The sequence below is a fragment of the Thermobia domestica genome, chromosome 15, assembly GCF_964235325.1.
Source record: "Thermobia domestica chromosome 15, izTheDome1.hap1.1, whole genome shotgun sequence".
In the NCBI taxonomy this organism is placed as follows: Eukaryota; Metazoa; Arthropoda; class Insecta; order Zygentoma; family Lepismatidae; genus Thermobia; species Thermobia domestica.
The window spans coordinates 10,830,390-10,855,249 of record NC_137468.1 but is presented as its reverse complement, the minus strand read 5'-3'; the positions used below and the strand labels follow the sequence as shown (position 1 = coordinate 10,855,249).

The following is a 24,860-nucleotide window of genomic DNA, read 5'->3' as shown; positions in this document are numbered from 1 at the left end:
TTCTGGATTATTGTCTTGCAGAGTTCCCACTCAAAAATCGAATTCACGGCTATTCCACAGTTTTCACCGTTCAAAATTTTTAAATTTCACGGTTAGAAAGTTTATGAAAACTTTTATTAACCGTATAATGACCATAAAAAACGTCCGGCATGGACCTGAAGTGCGGCACGGCGGTCTGTACAGTGCAGTGGAATAATTAGACTTGTCTTCGTTCAATCTTATGATGTCACCTGTACATAGAAAAAACGGGGAAAACATTAAAATATTTGATTTTCTTTTTAAGGTCTTTTCTTTTACCTTATCCCGTCAAGGGTTTGTTAGTACAAGGTGTGGTGTCCCATTTTCTACAAATTTGAATTTTTTTTTAAAAAAATTCAAGGTCTGATTTCGAAAGCCACAGCTTATTCCAGGTTTTTAGATGGCATTCAAATTCCACGGCTTATTAACGGTTCGGTCAGCACCGTATCTTAGCAATCAGAGCTTAAACTCTTGATATTTTTTACAGCCACCCCTGAAGTTTGGTTCCTTTACCTGCAGACAGAATGGAAATATAAAGTTTTACTTTTGGATAGTCCTTTTCTTAACATGCTGTACGTACTTCGTTAATAATAATAATAATAATAATAATAATAATAATAATAATAATAATAATAATAATAATAAAGAAGAAGAAGAAGTCCAACCCTCGTCTACAGCATCACAGTTAAAACCCAAACGTAAAAAGCTGTGACAAATTCTCGCTAACGTCAGGTCAGAGCGTTCTTTTAAAAACATACGTTGCTGGAGTAACTACTTTCACAAGTCTGCTTTTCTGTAGAAATAATGGTCGAGAGTTTATACAGTTCCTTAGGGTTCCTTGCTTAACAACCTGCGTTGTCTTTCCATTACCAGTATCTAGAATCGAAATAAGTGAACGTGAAAAGAACATTCTTCTGTACACAAAAGCAGTAATCATCCCACACCATTTTAATCCTGAATGACATATATGTAACTGTGAGCACTGGATGTGAAACCATAACATATACAGGGTGCGCCAAAAGTCACGAGGGAATTATACTTGTGAACAATTTTGTTTAATTTATTTATTTATTTATCATTAGTTTCCATTGATATTTCACTGACTTATGACTAAGAATGAGAGATTTTTACATTTATGTGTGGAATGTAATCTCAGGTAGGTGTTCGCCATTATGGGCCTCACATATATGGGCCCTGAGTAGCACATGATTTATTACAGGGGTCAATACTTCTGGTTGGAGTGCCCATATTTCTATCCTTGAGCTGCTGTTTTGTTTCTGTTTGTTCACATACACGTTGTCCTTCAGATAGCCCCAAAGAAAATTTCACGCTGAGGTCTTGTCGATATCAAAACATGAAGAAGACGACTATTGTGCGTCTTGTAATAAAGAACATGCCGGAGATGTAGTTTCAACAAGATGGGGCCCACTGTACATATGGCAAGGACCTCAATTGGGCTTCTGAGGACCATTATCGGCCATAGCATCATCTCGAGAAACACTGACATAAATTGGTCTGCCGCTCGCCCGACCTCACTCCTCTTGATTATTTCCTTTAGAGCTATGTTAAGGACAAAGTGTATGTGAACAAACAAAGAATATAGCAGCTCAAGGACAATAATCGTGCAGAAATACGGACACTCCGACGAGCAGTTGACCTTTGTCATGAATCATCTGCTACACAGAGCCCGTACCTGAGATATTCCACACGTAAGTGTAAACAATCTGTCATCTTTGGTCTTTTAAGTCTGTGAAATATCACTGGAAACTAATGAAAAATAAATAATAAAAAAATCACAACTGTAAACCCTTTGTAACTTTTGATCCATCCTATCTATATATTAAATGCTAGCAGAATACCCGTTCTTCGCACGGGGAGAATACGTTTCATTTTGGACTAAAGGGCTAAATGTGGATTTAAATGGCCTCGAAAGTGTCACTGTTCGTCTCTGTGACCCCGAAATCTATGGATTCGACACTAACACCGATCATTTTCTATCATTTTTAAATATCTCCTCCTCCCCTAAGTTACACCATCAAAGTGAAATGATAAAAAACATCCTAGGCCCGAATCTCATCTATGTTGAAAATTTGATCGGGTACGGTTGGGTGGTTCAAGAGTTATGAAATCACATAGTCATTTTCATTTTTATACATAGAGATTAATCAATTGATGCGTTGGAAAATATCAGCTGCTAGAAACTCATAACCTTCCCGTTTCATTAATGAACGAGTAGCAGTGTCACAATGTATTGTACACCACAAAAAGGAGTTTGGTGTAGTTTTCGGTAAAGCGAACTCCTTAACAAGTTACATTTTACCAAGCATAAACTTATATCAGATTTTACCTCAAATTAAATGAAGTATGCTTTAAAGTAAATGAAAATTTGAAAATAAAAAATATTTAAGTCTTTAAATTTGTCGACCATAAATTCATTTAGTTTCATTTTAGCGTTGTACTCCACGGACAGGTAGTATTTTACATCCTGAACATTATACTAACCCGTTAATATCTATAGTACTGGGTGTAGTCTATCTAGCAAAGCTAATATCTATAATTACTCCCGTACGAATACATGCGGAACCGCTTTCTGATAGTTTATATCTTGGGATCAACGGAGTAGATTACGTCCAGCAACGGAACTTGATTTCTAACTTTTCACTCGCTACATTCTGGCCAAAATTATGATCCATCAAGTAGTTACTGAGATTCTGTCTCTTCTGGACAGACGGACACACGGACATACAGAGAGCTTCCTCATGACTAAGCAGTTAGCGTACACGCCTTTGGCGTGGGACATCCGGGATCGATTCCTGGCGGGAGCTCGTGTGATTCGGATCCCAAGTTAAGCTGTAGGTCCAGGTCTCATACAGCCTCGCTGTTGAAAGGGACACTAAACTCAAAATCATCATCACGCACAGACAGAGTAAATATAGAAAAGAGTGTTTGGTACACAAATTTCTTGAAAACTACTGCAACTTTTATTTATTTATTTATTTATTTCAAGCCGATCGATTATTCTTGTATACACGAAAACATTAAATCGTTGGCGATGGGTTTTACTCGGATGCTTTAGGTTGAATGTTGGACTTTTATTATAATAACGGTTTGATATGCATCCTAGTGTTTCATTAATTATTTACCCGTGCCTGTAGAAATTCAAAACAGCAAATATATGCGATAAATTTAGTTCGTTGACCAACAATTAATGGATTTTTTTAAAAAGTCTAACGTTGCACGTTATGCGACGAGGTTAAGGTTAGTGTAAAGGGACAAGTTTTGCCGATAGATGTTACTACAGTCTTCGTATCTCTTCCATGTATTTTTTACCATTCACGAAAATTTACAATTTCTCTTACAAATTTCAACCTACAGACTTCAATTTTTTAAAGATGGAACTTCATAACCTATTAAAGGGAACAATCCGTGTCGATTTTTTATATAGAATTGTCTTCGTTGTTGAAACAGTTCCATTGTTAAAGATTTGGATATCTATTTCAACAATCAAGCCATTTCAACAATGAACAAAATTCTAAATCAAAAATCGGCACGTATTATTGCCTTCGATAGATCATGAAGTTCCTTTTCTAAAAATTTGAAGTCTGTAGGTTAAAATTTGTAAGAGAAATAGTGAATTTTCCTGAAAGGTAAAAAAATACATGGGAGAGATACGAAGACTGTAGTGCCATCTATCGGCAAAACTTGTCCCTTTAAACCAACCTTAAGGGATAGTGATAATAATGCAGGAAATGGTGGAATAAAGGAAGTAGGAGGAAGCGGGAAAATCCAGATAAATCGTACAACAAGCTCACTTGGCACGAACTGGGATCTCGCCCACCACAGGTAAGCGCTCAACTGCTCAACTATGGCGACCACGAATATTTTAAGAACAAAATAATGAACCGAAAAAAAAAAAAGACAGGTAGGCACATAAAAAGTGAATATCTATCTTCTTGACTGTCTGAAAATAGATGAGCTGAAAAACACAAAGGAAATTTGTCGAATATATCCACGGTTTCGAATTTCTACTGATAAAGGGTCAATACTGAAAACACTAAATTACATAACATTCAGTGCGTGACCTTCACTACACTAATTTCTCTCCTGGAAATTGTACGTACAATATTAGAACTTTTTAGAAAAAAAAATAAATAAATAAACAAATCTCTATTAACATTTAAAACAGAAAACTAAATTGCAAAATATTAAATTGATACAATGAAGTTTGCGTTTTTGAAAAATAAATAAATAAATAATAATACTATTACTAACAAACTATAATTAAAATAATAATATCCATACTAGTTTCTCAGTTTCTGGTTTCAAGCTGGACATATGTCTAGGTGATGTAGCTGCAACTGGCATATGCAATGAAGACCACTGAATTACGTTATTCTCCTGACTATGCTGCGACGACGTAGAAAAATTTCTTGTCTTTCGAAAATCACTGCCGTCGAAATTCTCTGAAAATAGAGGTTTCACTTTGGCTGTCCTGATTCCTTGTTTATTTAAAGCTTTCGTATCACCGTAACCGGAACAATTAACATCCTTTTCTCTACTCGGTTCCGAACTACTGAAGTTTTGTAAAGCGTTACTATACACACTTTCCACGCTTGACGTGTCTTTGTAGGAAGACTGTGAGTTTTGGGACATAGTGTTGTTTTGACTAGAGTTGCATTGTAAATTCACTGTTTTCCTTAATTCGTTCTTCTGCGACAAACTTAAGCTTTTGGTTCTCGAAGTCAGCGGTGACACTACCTCACTCGACTGAACACCATATCTGGAAGAACTTGATTGAGGAAAGCTTTTATGGGTCACTTTCTGCGGCGGTGGTTTCAACAGGGGAATATTTACAGAAGACGGCGTCGCTTCCGTTGCTGAATCAGTGTTAGCAAATGCCTCCTTTTGTCCTAGTTTCTTTTCTAATTCAGCTATAAACTTTGGATCTAAAAAAACACTGTCTTGCTTTGAAGGACTGGAAGGTAATTGTTGAGTATTGGAGAGAACTGGAGAATTAATACTGTTCGATTCTAATTTTAAGTTGTCTAGAGCACAACTAAGTCGGCTGAAGGGAGCGTCCACAGGCGTTGGAGCAGCATTTAACTGATCAGTATGTAGCGAAGGCCACGAACTTGCACTGGAAATATTTTCAGTGTTCATATAAGTGCTGGTTTCCCGTTGGACCGCGGACACCTCTTCAAGAGCCACATGGGAGTAATATCGACTCCCGTACACTCTGGACGTATCAAATGGATCCGGGGATTCTGAACGAGGAGGCTCTCCACCAGGGAAATTCTCATAAATATGATCTCCAGAGGCATCAACGAAACCTGGAAGACAAGATTATTACAAATTACACTACAGATTATACATATATCTATATATATTACATACATATTATACTATAGACCAGTGGTTCTCAAACTTGTTGTTACCACGACCCACACTAAATATTAGAAAGTACTTTGTGGCCCACCTACTTTTATTCAAATACACATTGTCGTTCTACGCAATGGTGGTGTATTTCAAACCAATTAAATTTTGAAAATCATATTTCTAATTTTTTCCACATAATGGTAATACAGAGCTAACACTATTCCCAACGCAATGTCCTACTCCTTAACAGATTTTGACTCACCCATTCTCTTTCCATCCAAACCCAGCATCTCTATTGATTGTAGAACAGGGCAAGGCCCTGAGCAACCACTTACTCTTCACCTCATTAACAAACACTTCCAATTTTCATTTCCAATGGGTCGCGACCCACATTTTGAGAAACACTGCTATAGATTATTCCTTGTTAACTACTTTTTAAATAATATTTGTATTTTATTTTGTACTGATTACTACAAAATAAATACAAATATTATTTAAAAAGTAGTTAACAAAGAACCAAGACAACATGATAAGTCATCAATTACCGTTGAGTTCATTTTTCTAGTCGCTGCCTTAACCTAGATTTTTGGGTAATTCATATTCTGGCCACATTGTAATTTCTATGGATGGAAACACTGAAAATTCTTGGATTCGTATTTTTCGCGTGTAGAATAACATTATCTATTATTGTGGTAAGTTACATTTCATTATCTCTTTTTACTTACGAAAAACGGGCAAAGGTGTGTCAAGTATAGAAGCAAAATATGATTTCAAGACGCACCACACACGTAATAATATGTGTTCTTTTCTATAATAATAATAATAAAACAAATTACTGGCTTAAAATGTATGAGGTGTAACACACACACACACACACACACACAAAAAAAAAACTAAGTAGTGTTTAGCTTGAAAAAGTGGAGTTGGCAACAACCGTTTTGGTGACGTCGGCCCATACACCTCCTCTACCCATGAGGCCAGTTTCGACTTAACCGACCACGCTAGTTGGAAGTACTGCGTCATTGAGTGATCATATGCAACTGCATTTTGCCGAAAAAGTGTCTAATGTAAAAACCGAATAGCGAATCAACATCAAGTTTCTTGTGAAACTTAAGAAACCAGCCACGCAAACATTTCACATGTTAACGGTGGCTCACGGAGATGAAACTTTGGCTCGTGCAGGTGTGTTTGAATGGCATAAGTGGTTTTCAGGGGGAAAGGGACAGTGTGGAAGATGATGAACATGTCTTCTTCGACATCAATGAAATTGTAACGTTTGAATGGATTCTCAGTGGTCAGACTGTTAATTAACACTACTACACTGAAGTACTAAAAAAGCTTCATGAAAAAATTAGGAGAAAAAAGGCCACAGTTGTGGAGCGATGAATGGCTGTTGCACCAGGATATTGCACCCGCTCACACAGCCCTATCTTGTTAAGAAGTTTCTGACCAGCAAAAACATTACTGTGATTAAGCATCCTCCTTATTCACCTGATTTGGCTCCATGTGACTTTTTTTTTTTTTTTTTTTTTTAATTTCCCACAGTGAAATCTTGCTTAAAGAGAACCCATTTTACCTCCGCTGAAGAGGTCCAGGGAAAAACAGAGAATTTTGTGAAGGGCCTTCCAAAAACCTCGTTCCAGAACCGTTACCAGCAATGACAGCACCGAATGCAGAAGTGTGTGAATGCTGAAGGGGACTACTTTGAAGGTGATAATGTCACGGAGAACTGATTCTGAAAGTACAATGATTTATTGGACCAGTCTCGTTTATTTTTGTGTCACACCTCGTATACATTAATATATAGGCGATGAAATACTTACAAAATACTATTAAAGTACTTGTTGCTTACAACACCTTTCATACAATGCAAAAAATCTAAGTAACGGACAGTCAACACATCTTAAAATTAGCATCCAGATTTCTGATGTATAACAAAACACCTAATAATAGTTATTAATAATAGTAACAAATAACACTTATTAATTAATTTATTTATTGTTATTTTGTAGGAATTCTGCATATACAAGTGTATAGGTAAAGCATAGAGTCCGGTTTCTCTGTGTCCACCAGAGTCCTTTTCCTTTGTTCATTGGATCTCGTTTCTCCATTATTTCCTGCGTTCGTGTGCAATATCATTCTATACATGGAAAGGTATTTTGTTTTCCCTTACGTAAAGTTTTTTCCTCTTTTTTCCCTTCGCTTTTCTTCTTATTATTATTATTAATGTTATATGTTCACTCTTTTGGTTTATGTTGATATGGGCCACGAGTGTCGTTGTTTCTCTATGGATGTGGTTTTTCTTTTTGTTTTCTGTTGTTTCGTTGTTGTTGTTATTTATGTTTTCTTTTGTCATGTTTCGCCTTTGGTGTTTCGGTTATCATTGTCGTTTTTATTGCTTTTATTTCTTGTTTCCTCATTCTTCTGATTCAAGGTTTTACGTTTTGTATGTAAACCCTTTCTTTTGGGTAGTTTGTTTTGGGTTTCTTTTTTGGTTTAAAGTGGTTCTGTTTGGGTGGGTTCTGAGAGTTATCGTTTTTCTTTTTTTATTCATTCTGTGTTTTCGCTTTTTATGTTGCATAGGATCCTCTCTGTCCTCGTTTGGTATTTTGAGTTTAACGTCCCGTTCAGCAGCGAGGCTATATGAGGCATGGACTTACTGATTAACGTGAAATCCGAACCACATGAGCTCCCGCCGGGAATCGAACCCCTCCCAACGTTTGGTATTTTTTATTCCCTTTTCTTATTTTGCCTTTTCCTTTTTCTGTTTCTCTTTTCTTTATTCTTTTTCTTTTCATTCGTCTCCTGTTTCCGGTTTCCCGGTACTTTGTTTCTCCTGTTCTTTGTGTGGTTACTCGTCTTTCAGTATTCCCTTTTTTAATGGTCTATCGTATGTGGCTTTGGTGAGATCTTGTTTAAGATTTTTGGGTATCCTGTTTGCTATCATTGGAGATCCCTGCGGCTTCTTTTTGTCACCATTCCTCTGTTTTATATTCTGTATTCCTTCTTTTCCAGAACTCATTGGTAGAGACACGATTTTTTTTGGCAACACGCGAAAAGTATCAGTTTAGTATGAAAATGTTGTATACCTAAAACATATTTTTTTCACTATTTGTTAGGCCATATAACGCTCGCGATTAAACGCGAAATTCTGTCGAATTAACGAAATTTACAACAAGTCTCGATATTCCACGAAATTTACGCAAAAGCGACAATTTGTCGACGCTTTTACGATTTATTCATTATCATTATTTGGCAAATGCTAGCAACGTGATGAATAGTGTAGAAGGAGTGTTGCCGGGTATGTTAGATGAGCATTCAGAAATCGCTGAAAAAGTGTCTGCAACTAATGCGTATCAGTTTCGAATGTCGATGTGGAGAGGGCTCTCTCTTCTTACAATGACACACGTACCGACAAAAGAACAAATTTAACACCAGAAAACATTGAAACAATGCTTAAGTGTTATTTGCATAAGTAAACTGTGAACACGAAAGTTTTTTTTTTTTTCTATTAATGTTCTCTCTCTTTGTGTGTTTATTTTTCTCTTTAAATGGTACTTTTGTTCAATGAAGATGCTTAGTGTTATTTTTTAAAAAAACTCAAATATTGTTTAATATGGTCATGCATGAGCTCACGTCATGATGATTGATGAATGCAAATTAAGTAGAAATAAAAGGTAACTAATTGTAATTGCCAAAAAAATAATGTTCTTACATTGAATTTTTATTCACCGACTTTATTCCGCTTTACGCATATTTTATAACGAAATCACGAATTCTTAGCTACCACAAAATCGTGTCTCTATTCATTGGTGGTCTTCAGTTTGTTCTCATAATTTGGGTGGGAGAGGAATGGAAATATTATTGTCCTTTTTTTTTTCTATTTTAATTTTGACAAGTGCCTTCTTGTAGCCTCTTGCTATGAATGTTGTACCTAGGAGTTTTAGTCTTTCTTAATCTCGGTTTGTTTTCAGTATTTCTTGTTAGACGCAATCCTTGGAATGTTATTAGTGATTTTTTTAGTGCTGTGGGGTGTGCTGAGTTCGCTCTCAAGAATTCTTGTTTGTTTATGGGTTTGTAGTAAATGTCTGTCTCTAGGCGACCGCAATATTGTTACATCCAGGAAGGTTATTCGAGTTTGGTCTGTTTCCATGGTGAATTCCAATCCACCTGTGTTTTTGGAAGTTTTCAATATATGTTTCAAGCTGTTGTTTGGTGCCTGGGAATATTACCATGATGTGGTCCACAAATCTGTATCCATATACTGGTTTCTTGGGGCCCGTTTCCGTCTGGGCTACCTCCATGTAAACGTAGATGTTCGCATAGGCCACCGACACCGATGCCCCTGTGGCTGTACTTTAGCGTTGGAGAAATAATTTGTCATCAAATCTAATGTAGTTATTATACATCAGAATTTCCAGCCCTCTCTTTATTAGTAATTGGGATGGAGGTACCAGAGTTTCTCCCTCGTATTCTTTTATTTTTTAGCCAGTCATATCTCGAGGTGTAATAGTTTGATTCGAGTTCTATGCTTCTTTCGCTTTGCTATGCTTGGGTATAGATTTTTTATATCTTTGGTGTATGAGATTTGTGGGATATATTTTTCTGATCTGTCTGATTCTTTGAAGAAAGTCTGTGGTGTCTTGTAGCCATTCCAACAGTGTGGGTAGGAATTTCATAAGAAAATGTGTCAGATATTTGTCTAGTTTTTTTTGTGGGACTGTTGCAGGCTGATACTATTGGTCTTCCCAGAGAAAGGTCCGTCTTAGGTCTTGTTAATGTATTTTTGGTACTAGGTAGAAGATAGGCAGGTTTACCCCTCTGTCTTCCTTTATGGAAGTGTTTCAGTGCTCCTGTTTGTATTAGTAGCTTTTCGAACAAGGTTATTTTCTTCTCTACAATTTTTATATTGTTTCTTTTGATTGTTTTATTTCTCTGAATGTGGTTCTGTAATTCAGTTGGAGTAGTGTTCATTTTCACCTGGCCTCCTGATTTGTCAATGGGTTTTATATCCTTTTTGGATTTCAGCTGTTAAAGTGCGTGTCTATGACGTCAGGATAGGTTTGATTTGCTTCTCAGTTACATTAACTCCGACATTGCCGGTCCCAAGCCCGGATGAGAAAGGAGGAGGGTTAGGCATTAATTCCCTGTAAAACAAGAAGTCTGCAGACCAACAGCCAGACAAAGGTGAGCGTGAGCACCTAAAAAAGGCAACCCCTTCATCACGATAGGATACTACGGGCTAATAACTCGTATGTCCGAAATCGTTAACCATCAAAAGAACAGGGAAACAGAGAGCCGGTTGGGATGATCTGATAACAAGGCGAGGATTAGGATATATGAGAATTGGAACCTGGAATGTCCGAGGACTAACAGGAAAAGAACAGAATTAACAGCAGAAGCAAAGGAGCTAAACATGAAAATTATAGGAATAGCCGAAACCAAAAAGAAAGGTATAGAAAACATAGGGAATGGGTACACTTTATTTTACTCAGGAATATCAAAATTCGAAAGAGCAAGAAGAGTAGGTTGTATAGTACAACAGGACATTATAAACAGAATACAAGATTGGGAATTTGTGAACGAAAATATACTGGCACTTACAATCATTTTAGATGAGAAAGAAGATAGACGACAAAAAAAAAAAATTATAGGGTACGGACCAAGTGAAGATGTCCCAGTGGAACAGAAAGAAATATATTTGGGACACATTACAACAAACAATAGACAACAGCAACATATCAACAATAGTAATTGGAGATTTAAATGGAAGAGTTGGGGGAAACTATAAGAACTATAATGGGCTACTAGGGCAATATGGCGAAACAATACAAAACGACAACGGAACGGTTATGCCGGTTAGGCTAAGGGAGACGGTGATAATGAGAAATGAGTGAAATGGTGGAATGAAGAAAGTGGGAGGAAACGGGAGAACCCCGAGAAAACCCACGAGCACGGTGTTTGTCCACCACAAGACAACGGAACAAGAATCCTTGAGTTTTGCGTTGAAAACAACCTCGTAATAACAAACACAAAAATATAAGTCTATAATAGATTACATATTGGTACCTAGAAAAAACTGGAAAGAAATCAAGCATGTAAGAGTTATGAGAGGACCAGAAGTAGGGAGGGATCATTATCTTTCAGCAATGGAATTAATAGTGACTAGAGAAGAAACAAGAAAACCAGCCACTAGAAAAAGGAAAGTTACAGAAAAAATAAAGATGAAGAAATTGTCAGAAGGAGGTCCTAGAAGAGCATACATACAACAAGCAGAAGAAGTGTTCGAAAGGTTACTACAAGAAGAAGAAACAGAGGACGTAGAAGAACTTTGGGAACAATTTAAAACAACAATCATAAAGAAGGCAGAGTAGGTATGCGGGAAATCCAAACTTGCGGGATCGCAAATTAAAAGAACAGCATGGTGGAATGAAGAAATTCAAATGAAGAAGAAGAGATGGAAAAACTATCTATTAACGAAAACGGAGAACGACTACGAAAGATACAAAGAACAGAGAAAAAAGGTTAAGGATCTAGTAATAAAAAGTAAAAAGGAAGCTTCGGAAGACTTCGGGAAAAGGATGCAGGAGAATTATCAAGGAAACGTAAAGTTATTCTATGGCACACTAAAATCTATGAGAAAAGAACAAAAAGAACCAATAATTAAAAGAATATATGATAAAGAGGGGAAAATATTGGTTAAGGAAGAGGAGATAATAAAAAGATGGGGAGACTACTTGGAAGAAACACTGAAAGAGGAGGAGGACCCAATACAAGAGAGAAATAGATGAGTCGAAAACATAAGGCAAAAGTTAAGGAAATATGAACATAGTGGAAGCGAAAAACAGACACAGGAAGACGACAGACACAAAACAGAAGAAACGGAAAGTAACATCCAACAAGAAGAATTAGAGAGGATAATAAAGAAAATGAAATCCGGAAGACCATCAGGACATGATGGAATTGTTCCAGAAATGATAAGGTACGTTTGGAAGAAAAATGCTGGTAAAGTTATTTAACTTGATTTGGAAGAAGGAACAAGTACCCAGTGATTGGGAAATTGCAGTGATAGTACCTATTTATAAGAAAGGAGATAACAAAGACTGCAATAACTATAGAGGGATTTCGCTCCTGAGTACAGTAGCTAAAATGTTTGCAAGGATTCTTGATGAAAAACTAAGGAAGGAAATCGAACTGCAATTGAAAGATTCTCAAGGTGGATTTAGACCAAACAGAAGCACACAAGATCAAATATTTACGCTGAGACAAATCATAGAAAAAGGAATAAATCAAAATAAAGAAATCCATCTTTGCTTTATAGAAATAACGAAAGCATTTGATACTGTCAGAAGAGAAGAAATATGGAAAAACCTTAAAAACAGGAATGTAAATAGTAAGTTAGCAAACGTAATTCAGAATTATTATAGACAAACAAGGAACTACGTAAGGACATGTAATGAAACATCAAAAGAATTTTACACTATGTCAGGAGTAAGACAAGGCTGTGTACTCAGCCCTATTTTGTTCAACCTTGTGCTAGATGACGTTATGAAAGAATGCCGCAAGAAGAACAAGAACAAATGGTACGAAATAGTTTTTTGGAAAATGAACCAATAAAAATCGCTGCAGAATTAGAATTTGCAGACGATGCAGTTCTAATAGCCAAGTCAGAAGAAAATTTGAATTATAACTTAAAGCTGTGGAAAGAGCAGTTGAAAAAGAGAAAAAAATGAAATGAAATCTTCAAGTTTTACGTCCCACGGTTATGCCGGTTAGGCTAAAGGAGACGATGATGATGAGTGATGAATGAAATAGTGGAATGAAGAAAGTGGGAGGAAACGGGAGAACCCCGAGAAAACCCACGCACACGATGTTTTGAAAAAGAGAAATCTAAAAGTAAACATAGGCAAAACAAAATCGATGATACTTTCTAAAGACAAAAAGCACCACATCAAAATCAGAAATGAAACAATAGAACAAGTGGATAACTTCAAATATTTAGGAACCTGGATAAATAAAGAAAGAAAACTAGATAAAGAAATTTTTTAACAGAGTAGCAGCTGCAGGAAGATGTTTTAATGGGTTCAAGACACAGCTCCTGAACAGAAAGGAAGTAACAAAAAGAACAAAAAAACAACAGTATTCAAAACGATATGTAAGCCAATATTAACATACTCTTGTGAGTCTTGGATCTTGAGTACAAACCAACAAAGGAAACTACAAGCAACGGAAATGAGGTTTCTGCGAAAAATAGAGGGTAAAATCAGAAGAGAGAAGATAAGGAATGTCAAAATAAGAGAAATGCTTAAAGTACACTCCATTGGAAGATGAAATACAGAAGATAAAGTTGAGATGGTTTGGTCATTTAACGAGAATGGATGAAAAGAGAATAGTGAAACAAGTATACGAGGCGAAAGTTATAGGAAAGAAACCAAAAGGAAGACCGAGGAAAACATGGCTGGAAGATATTCGAGAAATCGCAAGGAACAAGAAGGTTCCATGGATGACGGTGCAGACAAGAGCACGAAACAAGAGACGATTGGAAAGCTCTCTGGAAACACCCTCTACACCGGAAGGTAGAAGAGGACGGCTTAAGTCAGGAAGTAAGTTGTAAGATATTGAGGATTTTTTCTCATAGGTGACCTGTGTTCTTTTATACAGTGCATGGTCATGTCTGGTTTTCTTTGTTCTCTCCCATTATTGGCAGAGGTGTTGATGTTCTAGTTTTTGTTTGGGTTATTTCTTTTTTAAGTGATGTTCGGTATAGTTTGTTTAGTTTCTGCGTGAATTGTTTCAGGTCCTTTTTCAGGACCATCGGATTTGTTTTATATGTTGGACAGAAGGATAGTCCTTTTTCCAGTACCTACAGTTGCTCGGGGGTTAGGGTTTGGTTTGTGAGGTTGTGTATGAGTGATTTTTTTCCTTTCTTATTTTTGTTTCTGGATCTACTTTTCTTTTAGCCCTTATAGTTGTTGGGTTTGTGTGTGTTTTTTTCTCAGTATTGTTGGGTCAATTCACAATTTAACTCTCTTCTGAAGTTTTGGTGGTCCTGAAAAGGACCTTTGTTTTTTGGGGGTGGGTTTCATTTTTTTCTATTTTTGGAAGTTTTTCAGGAACTCCATGAGGTCTTCTATCGATTCTCTTCTTGGTTTCCTCTGTAATGTGTTTTGTCTTCCTCCTTGTGTGTTTCTGATTCTCTTTTGTTGTTCCTTTTTTGTGGTTGGCTTTTCATTTTTAGGAAGTCCAGAGCTACTTTTTAGTTCTTTGCTGTACGTTTTGTATGTATTCTTCGAAATTGGTTGGTACTTTAGCATATTCAACCAAGTTCATATCAGGCTTTTGAAGCCTTATCAGGGATTTGCCCAGTTATACCCCTTCCACTGGCGCAAATCCCGGATGAGGGGAACATGTCCACTCCAATCTTCGAACTGGAGGAGACTGTCCCTCCCAATAATCCGATTTGAAATTTTTTGGGAGGAGAAATGTGATGATTTGTGTTCGATTGCCACAAACAAAAGTGAGATGATACTGATATCCCCTCAGAATAGGCCTCAAAGTCGCTTAAAAACAAACAAAAAAGATTATGGGAACAGTCTTACCCGTCCCCCCTCAATGTTGAAGACAGATTTGCGCTGCTGTCCCCTTTTTGTGTTCGGACTCATAGTGCTGTGCTGTGCAAGATGTCGTTTGTAGACAAGCTTGCGTAGCGTTTTAAAGCTCTCTTCCCTTTCCACGCTCAATCTGTAGTTGGGCCGAGAGCGTCAGGGTTAGTTCTCCATGGCTTGTGGGGGGTCTGGTTGCCCGCTGGTCCCTGGAGTATTGCTCCTTTTTTCTTTTCTTGTTTGGTCCTGGTTTTCTCCCTCCGTAGTGCTGTGCAAGATGTCGTTTGTAGACTAGCTTGCGCAGTGTTTTAAAGCTCTCTTTCCTTTTCCCACTCAACCTGTAGTTGGGCCAAGAGAGTCCGGGTTGGTTTCCCACGGCTTGTGAGAAATCTGGTTACCCACTGGTCCCTGGAACATTGCTCCTTTCTTCTTTCTTTGTTTGCCCTTGGTTCTCTTCCTCTAGTCCTTGGATGCCCTCTAAGGTATCGTTCCATTCAGGGCAGGTCCATGGTGAGTTCTTCCACCAACACTATGTCTGCTTGTTCTTCCGTCATCTCCATTTCGTTTAAGAATGCTCTTTGTTTTGAGTTTTCCAGAAATGTGCAGTCTTGTGTGGTTCTTACTAAAAAGTACGTTTTCACACAGGTCTGTACGAGGTACAAAGGTTTGTGTGTGGGAAGGTTGTTCTTTTGTACTGAAAAGTACAGAGTTCTGTTTTTTTTTTTTTTAATTTTTGATTTTGGTGACTCCTCTAAGTAATCCGAATCACGGAAGCAACGTGACATCAGAAGTTTTTGTAAGCAGTAATTTTCTCGTGTATAGAGCAGCTTACTACAACTGATTTTAAAAATCATTGTACTGCATTACCATATTTCTTTTGTACTGTCTTTTAATTAATACAAGACTCTTTTTCTTTCTCCGTCTTTTCTCCACTTCATTGAAGTCGACGTTTCTGATGAGTCTACTCCATGAAGTCCTGTCCCGGAATTCTTCCTCTGTTAGACCCTTTTATCTGAAGTCATTCTGAACCATATCCATTCATAACATACAAAAAATGAAAAAGTTACTAACTGGACCGGGACTCGAACCGGGACCTCCGGCATCACGTGCCGATGCGTTAACTACTAATCCACCCAGTCCCCTTCCCAGAACAGCTATCGATCTCTCACTCGATGTCGGTGCTCTCCACTCAAGCCACGTGGTTGTACCAGAGACCCCTGCTGTGCTTGGACAATCCCTGTGTCCATATATTAAGCACCTTAGGTTTTCTTTTTCATGTATATCTATAACTATTCTTTTCCTCCTTGATCTCCCTCTACCTCTCCTCCCATCCACGTCCATAAAAACAGTCAAATAAACGAACATTCAATGTTTGAATCTAATTGTTTACTCTATTCAATTATAAACAAGAATATTTCAACCTCCTCCCTCCAACTGCTAGAGTGACGAAACACTTTGTAGGATATTTATATTGTCTGCACACGTTCGGAATGTGCATAAAATCATATAATATATGTTCAATTGTTTGCTTTTTTTTTTGAGTGATTTATCTTTGGATTCCTTCGAAATTATATTGACGTTTGATAATGCGGCACGGCTATGGTCCCGAACGTGCCAGAGTAAGAAGCGTTTTCTGTATTTATAGTCATCATTATAGTGGTGGAAGTATATGGAACAAGACACATTAGTATTACTACTATTATTAAACTTATATTGATGCCATGTTCGGTTAATGGAAAAATAACAACTGAGCGTAAGTCAAATATAGTGAATATGTTATGTAATAAACAGAGGAAATAAAGATTTTTTTTTCTTACACTAATTCTTCTATGGGTACAAATTCAATTATATTTAAAGAGTGAAAAGATATACATTGGACTCGGAATAGAACCCTGGTTTCCGACTTATCAGATCGGTGTGTAAAGTACTACGCTACCCAGTATGTTCACCGATCAGCCAGACACTTTGGGCAGCGTAGTGGCTAACACATCGGCATATACAAGGTATGATCAAAAAGTAAGGTGAATGTAGTTGCACAGTGCCATCTATCGATGTTGTATCCATTTCAACTAGTAAGCCCGGTAGCCTAAGCCTTTGGAACAGTCAGTGTCGAGTTTGAACAAGTTGTGACATGTTAGTTGGCTTCCAGAGGCAGAAGAGTGAGGACGTGTTAAGAATGTCTGTCGCGCGCCCACATTGAGTTGTTTTAAGCTGCAAAAAAGGTGCCAAAGAGGCTCACGAAATGTCAAAGTCAGTGTATGGCGATGAAGCAGTGGCATTGAATACTGGTTACAAGTGGTATGAGCGATTCAAAAGAGGCTAGGAGTCGGTTGAAAACGAGCAACGATCAAAACGTCCTACGACGTCAAAAACAGATGAAAATCTGCAAAAAGTGGCACAAATGATTTGTTCAAACAGGTGAATGACTATTCGAGAGTTTTCCGAAGACCTAAACATCTCGTATGGGTCCGTGAAAACTGTTTTAACCACCGATTAAATGGGCAAATGGCTTCCTTCTTCACCACGAAAACGCGCTGTCCCACACCTTGTTTTTGATCCGCGAGTTTCTGGCCGAAAAAAATATTCCTGTCTGTCCACATTCACTATGCTTTTCAGATATAGCACCCTGCGACTTCTGGCTCTTCCCAAAAATTAAAACAGTGCTTAAAGGAAAACGTTTTGACACCACTACTAACATTGAGAGGGCCACAACAGAGCAATTAAATGCCCTTCTAAAAGAATCCTTCCAGAAATGCTTCCAGTCATGGATTCAACGTTGAGATTAATGCATTGCTAGCCAAGGACAGTACTTTGAAACAGATTAAATCAAATTCCATGTAAGGTTATTAATTTGTTTCTAATAAAATTATTCACCGTATTTTTTGGTCACATCTCGTAAGCCAGAGACTCGGGTTCCCTTTCAATCGTGTGATTTTCATTAAATATAATGAAATGAAATCTTTAAGTTTTACGTTCCACGGTTATGCCGGTTAGGCTAAAGGGGACGGTGATGATGAGAGATGAGTAAAATGGTAGAGTGAATACCTTAAACAATATTTTCCCTTTTTTACCCAATAAAACAATCAATAAGAATGCATTATTTTTTCAGAAACAACTCTTGGCATTACTATTAGTGACTGGAAAAAACAAACCAGAAGTATCACAGAGTACATCCCGTGAAAGAATTTGGTTTGTCACAGTGTACACAACGTGGAAATATAAGTTCGATTTTTTTTAACAGGTCAAATAAAAGTTTCCCTGACTCCGTCTGGTCGTCAACAATTTTCGACGACTAGGTCACGATGTCAGCACCTTTTGCTCTAAAGATTTTGGTTTACAAAACCCTGGGACGGGCTTGTTAGTTCCCAATTCCCAAACTCTTAATTTTTTGTTTATTTTTATTTATTTATTTATTTATTTGGGGGGATTACTAAAGTTGACAAGACCATATTGCACACTAGCAAGGGGCAATTCCTCTATTATATTATTAAATCCCTATGGGAATACATGAAGGGGGACCATATCTTCGGATCAAATGGATGGGTCACCTCTAACAATAAATTCGTTTCCTACCTTTTGACCCTCTATTTCACGACTAAAATTGATGTTGATCCATCACGTAGTTCTCGAGATTACCATATGAAGGAACACATGGACAGACACGATAAATACAAAAAGGAATTTTGGCACACTAAACTCCTTACAAATGAAAACATGTATAAAATCGACACATACAGTGTGTTTCAAAAAAGGCTTTGTAGTATTTATTACATTTAACGTACAATTATAAATAATATATGAAATGAAAGAGCAACTCAAATAGCTTTTGCTACAAGTGTTTAATGTAAGCACCATTCGTCACACGGCTCACATCGAGTCGATAGGCGATTTCTTTCCAAATCTTGATCAGTGTGTTTGGAGTAATTGTTGCAACAACTCTTTCAATCTTCTTTCTTAAATCCCTCAATCTCCTTAAAATTCTCCTCACAGACGTCACTGGAATTGCTAATTCACGACTAGCCTTACGAATTGATTTCTTGGGGCTGCGCGTGAAAGACTCTCTCACTCATTTAACATGTTTTTCAGTCACTTTTGGTCATCCCGTACTCTTTCCTTTGCACAAACAACCGGTGTTTTCAAACAGATGATACCATCTACGGATATTATCACTTGATAGACTGCAATTGAACTTAATATGAAAAGCACGTTGCACTGTAACTACAGATTCAGTCTTTGCAAAATGTAAAACACACCAGAAAGCTTTCTGCTCACTAGTCGCCATCTTTGCTACTAGCGCTTCCTAACGACAGACGGAGGAAACAGTGAATGCGCATGCGTGCGTGTAAAACTGTTTGAGTTTCTCTTTCATTTGATGTATTATTAATAATTGTAAGTCAATTGTAATAAATACAACAAAGCCTTAAAATCCCGATATTCATTTTGAAACACCCTGTATTACATTTCATTTTAACTATATTTAACTGACTCAAAATATAGTCTTACTTTGTAATACTTAATACTACAAGGTACACTCATGTCCAAAATGATTGTCGCATGTCTATAACTGTCTTCTTGTAAGAATATAATTTGATAATGATTTTGCACGGTACTTTTAATACTGATACTATATGTAGAGTCCGGAAATGTATATTAGTGGTAAGTTTCATAGGAAAAGAATTATAAATATGAAAATTAGAATCAGTAAAACAAGATGTTGCTAAATGGACAAGAAAGTTTTATTTTCGTTTTACTGTTCTTATTTACTGCTCTTTTAACATGAAATTTGCCGTATACATGTCTTTGCCGATTATACACATACTAACATTATAAGACATACTGGGCGAATTCGTTATCAAATTATGTTCCTACAACAACATATTTATAGACATGCGACAATAATTTTGAACATGAGTGTACCTATATATTGACTCCATTATTCCATATAGAAAAATTCGATTCGGAATACGAGATATTCATGAAGTGGGTACCTTTCTGGAACGAGCTAGATTCGTACGTGGGGGTACCACTGACACTGAACGAAGCAAAGGACTCACCTTCTATGGCATCAATTGGCTTATCTAGGATCGATTCTTCTTTGGTCATATCACAATGCGCTGGAATACTATTTGGTGTCGGGGTTGTATTACTGGTATCTTCTGATAAATCTATTAGTACACCCACTTCAGCAGCTGATTTACTACTGTTAGCAGTGAAGTGTTGCCTCCTATACTTCATATCTTCCGACACCCCTTCGTTCATTAACTTTGAATAAGAAAACTGTTTCGTTTTGTTCGGTTTGGCTCCCTGCTGTCCTAGTCCTGGAAAGGAACACAGTTCTTATTGATTTTACTTATTAAATAACACTCGTTTCAAATATTTGCTATGATCCGACAGAAAATGCCAAAACTAACTCTCTATTACTACTTCTGAAATATTGTTGACATCCGGACATTTTACGAAAGCATATTATATGGTCAACACACTTATTCCAGCTTCCAATATAATGTTTGTCTCATACTTGGGGAGAACGATCTAATTAAGTTCTACTGTATTTACTATAAGTATATTGCTCTGTCTTGGCCACGACACCCTGTCTGCATTCCACATTCTTTAGTGTACTGAAGGCTCGGTGGTAGAAACCTGCTCACAAAATGTAGAGCATTATCAGACAAGTCATTCTTGACTGAGTGTCTACCAAACATCTATCGACTTCGGAATCTTTTGATCCAGCAGCCACCAGGAAGAGAAATGGAATGCTTGGTGGTCCAGATGGAAGATATGTAATAGTGATCTCTCTAAGTATGATATCACTTTTACCGAAGGCCAACACACACACACACACACATTTGCTACTCTCAAAGGGAAAATAAATCTGTACGGAAAAAGCAAAAAATTACACATGACCTTTTATTCAGAAAGTACTAGTTCATTGTTACATCTCCAAAACCTTCTATCTCTCGAATAATTTCCATTCTGATCCCACATACATAATAAATTAAATTCTAATTCGCAAGTAGGTCAATAGAGTTACGATGTTGAGTTAGCATTGAATTTTTGTGAGCTTCATTATGAATTGAATTTTCGCTCACATCTATCAAAAATGTTAGTTACTCAGATAAACTAGGGCGCGGTATTAGTGTGAAGTATTCATTAAAAATGAAAAAAATAATTACGGTAGTTATCTACTCAGTGACCACAGAAAATGATTTTGATAGCGCCAAAATAAATATACATAGAAATTATCTATGAAAAGGAAGAGAATGTACGCCGGGATAAGAGCTGGCGCTGTAAACACTAAGTATTGGGGAGCTTTACTCCCATTTTTTATTGAATTTTTACTATTTACAATTCATTACTTTGGACAATTTTATTATTTGTTACAATCTTCATATACTGTTTTTCATTTTCAATATGTTCATGCGCCGTTTATCCTTCTTTATTACATTAATAGTGTGATAAACAATTTTATTTAAAACAGGCAAATTCGGCCATCTTGGCACGTACCATTTTAGTACATATTCTTATTTAAAACAAATTATAATTAAAACAAATATAGTAACGTAGTCCACAGGGCTCAAAGGCCGGGACTTCCTTTATAAATCTCCTGTAAGGGAGGTAACTGAAAACTGAACTGAGTGTATGCCAAATGGACTAAACTAGTTGCTTGTTGTCTTAATAAAGCTCTAAAGATATTGTAATGTTTCACGTGCTTATGTTTACAAACACCCAACATTTGTTCCTACTTATAAACAACCACCATGTGCACCTTACTGTGGAGTACTACAGCTGCAGAGGACGTAGACTACAACAACACCCAACAACATGACGACGAGGGAATAGCAGCGCCATCTCTTCACTTGGGGTGCCTATATATACGAGAGGATTCTATAGACAATCATCAATTTCGACCTTATTATTATTATTATTATTATTATTATTATTATTATTTTTAGTGGAGCTTTGTTGGGATTTTTAACCCCTTTCTGCTTGCAGTGGAGCAGCGAGTGTCCTACACCCCCTTACGTAGTTCGCGCTACTGAGAAATACTTTCCGAAACCGTCAGGTCAAAGGAACACTTATTCTTACCTTATATTAGAGAATTTACATTATTGTAGTATTTTGTAAAATACTGTTTATAACTTTTTTAAACTAGTAGTAAAAAACAATTCTAAACTGTAATTTTGCTCTGCCTATGCTCTATCTACTCTTGTATAAGCACAATTTGACATGGTACAGTCCGCAGCAAAAAACCTGCAACACGAGCATGTAAGTTTATTGTGAAACGATGAAGTATTTTGCTCCAAAGTAAGTGTGCAGGTGGGATGCCGAGGTTTCTCCTGACGTGATTCGTGCCACTTAGACCTTATGTTGATTCTTTGCGCTGTTAAACATAGTTTCACAATAAACTTACATGCTCATGTTGTAGGTCCTTGCTGCGGACTATACATACGTCAGGTTCAAAATTTTACAATATGAAAATGGCGAGATACTCCGCACTGAAAGAATCTCACTAAGAAAAATAGTAATTTTAAAGATTTCCAACGAACGAAAGCAAGAAAAACTAAGAAAAGTACAGATAAGTAGATACATTTTCGATAGTAAAAAGCTTGTACCACCGTGGCAAAATATCAAGAAACAGAAATCAAAGCGCTTTTATAGATGGAAGGAAGGAAGGAAAGCAAGTATGCAAGTAACAACAGGCAAGAAAGACACAAACATAGCTACCAAAACGATGTGGGGAACAAATGCGATATTCCATATTAATGAGATTTATCTTAAAGCAAGAACGATACATTGCTTTTTGTATGTTCATTATTATATTCTTTATTCTTTACTTACAGCAACATCAAACCTTCTGCTTGGCCTATATCTACGAAATTAATAAATACTGAACACAGAACTTACATAAAAGAACACTAGACTCCTTAGCACTACATTCATTTAACAAGAATATTAGTAGAATATTAGTCATGTTATCACTTACTTTTCGTTCTTTCTGGTACCCTTGGAGCTGGTCCTTGTTCCTTCATGCCGAGGACATCCGGGGGCTCCATTGGATTTTTCAAATACACTTCATCGATATAGGCAGGACTTCCCCAGGATTTTCCAACGGGAGAGCCATGACCTAAGGTACAGGAAACAGGATTATACAATTGTGAGGCAAGAAAACATTAAATCAAACAAAGTAACAATCAAAAAATTTGCAGCATAACATACTACGAACGGAATTCCTGATTTTGGAAGTTCTTTGCTACTTCTGCTGAAAAGTGTTCAGAAGTACAAACCATTTCGCAGAAAGTTTTTTGAACTTTAATCGACAAGCATATTTGATACAGGTACGTGAGATAGCAGATTTTCAACGACTTAAGAAATAATGCTGCGAGAATCCTAACGTGCAAGCGTGCAAAAACGACAAAATCTGAGCTGGACAATGGTCAAACTTATATTTCCTGTGAATACTGCTCGCTCTAGCTGCTTGGAAACTATGAAGAATTTAAATATTAAGGAAATCTGAAAAAAAAGCAAAAAAATAAATAAAATCTTTAAGTTATACGTCCCACGATTATGCTGGCTAGACTAAAGAAGTCGGTCATTATGAGAAATGAATGAAATGGTGGAATGAAGAAAGTGGGAGGAAACGGGAAGACCCCGAGAAAACCCACGAACACGGTGTTTGTCCACCACAAAGTCCACACGGCGCGAGCTGAGATCGAACCAGGGACTCCCAAGCATCGGAGGTGAACGCTCTACCACTGAACCACCGCGCCCCCAATTAAGGAAATCTAATCAAAGACAACATTTATTATTTGTGTTATAATTTCACTTATATATCATTGCTTTTATTAGACAATTCTTACCCTATACTTTATTACACGATCAGATAATGTGTCTGATGAAGCCGATACTATATTGCCCAAACCGTACATAAAATCTAATATATAAAATTGAAAGTGACTACGTTTGTGACTTAATAACTCCTGAACCACACGACCGATCTCGACCAAATTTTCAACATAGATGAGGTTGAGGCCTGAGATGGTTTTCATTATTTTACTTGACGGTGTAACTTCAGGGAGGGGGAGGACGAGAGATATATAAAAATGATCGAAAATGACCTATATTATTGTCGAATCCATAGCTTTCGCGGATGAGTTGCTGAGATAAATAGTGACACTTTGGATGCCGTTTAAATCCACATTCATCCTCCCATTGACTTTTATGTCCAAAATGAAACGTATTCTCCCCATGCGAAGAACAGGCAATCGGCTAGTTAGTCATAATAAAGTATTTACTTTCATCAAATTTTGTTTTAAAGTTACACTTTCATGATAGCACTTATTTTTAATTCTAATGCCTGCACAGCCCTTACACTTTAAACCTTCAGTTCTCTCCTGATGCTCTGATCACGAAGAATAAAGGTCGAAGTTAAACAAATAAAAAATGTAAAGAATACAAAAACGAACGAATGAGGAAGGGTACTGCAGAAACATCTTGTAGTGCGAGGTTCTGAAGTTCAGCTACTCGAATGGTAAGGTGACGCACCATAGAATGGAGTGGTCACGGTATATATATATATATATTTTTTACACACTCATATTATTTTTTATTATAACAATATTCAATGCACCTTTTTCGTCATTATGTTCTAGTTATTATTGAACCAGCCTTTCGCTATTTTTATTTAGTTTAACTCCCGATGATTATGCACCAAGTCTAAGGAAGACGGTGATGATAATAAACAAAATGGTGGAATAAGAAAGTGGGAGAAAACGAGAGAACTCCGAGAAAACCCACGCACAGTGTGTTTTTATCAGAAAGCGCACTTAATGGGAGCTGGAATCAAACCAGCGACCCTACGCACTA

The 24,860-nt window shown here is 37.0% G+C and overlaps 1 protein-coding gene across 1 annotated transcript in view; it reads right to left on the bottom strand.

The window, feature by feature from the left end:
• The window catches only part of Ack (activated Cdc42 kinase), a 93,889-nt gene that overhangs the window by 12,867 nt on the left and 56,162 nt on the right, over positions 1-24,860 (bottom strand). Inside the window, exons 11-13 of the mRNA XM_081741312.1 lie at positions 22,981-23,121; positions 20,051-20,314; positions 4,321-5,348 (exon numbers count right to left, since the gene is read on the bottom strand). Coding sequence (XP_081597438.1) covers positions 4,321-5,348; positions 20,051-20,314; positions 22,981-23,121 — 1,433 coding nt within the window. The remainder of the gene's footprint in view (positions 1-4,320; positions 5,349-20,050; positions 20,315-22,980; positions 23,122-24,860) is intronic.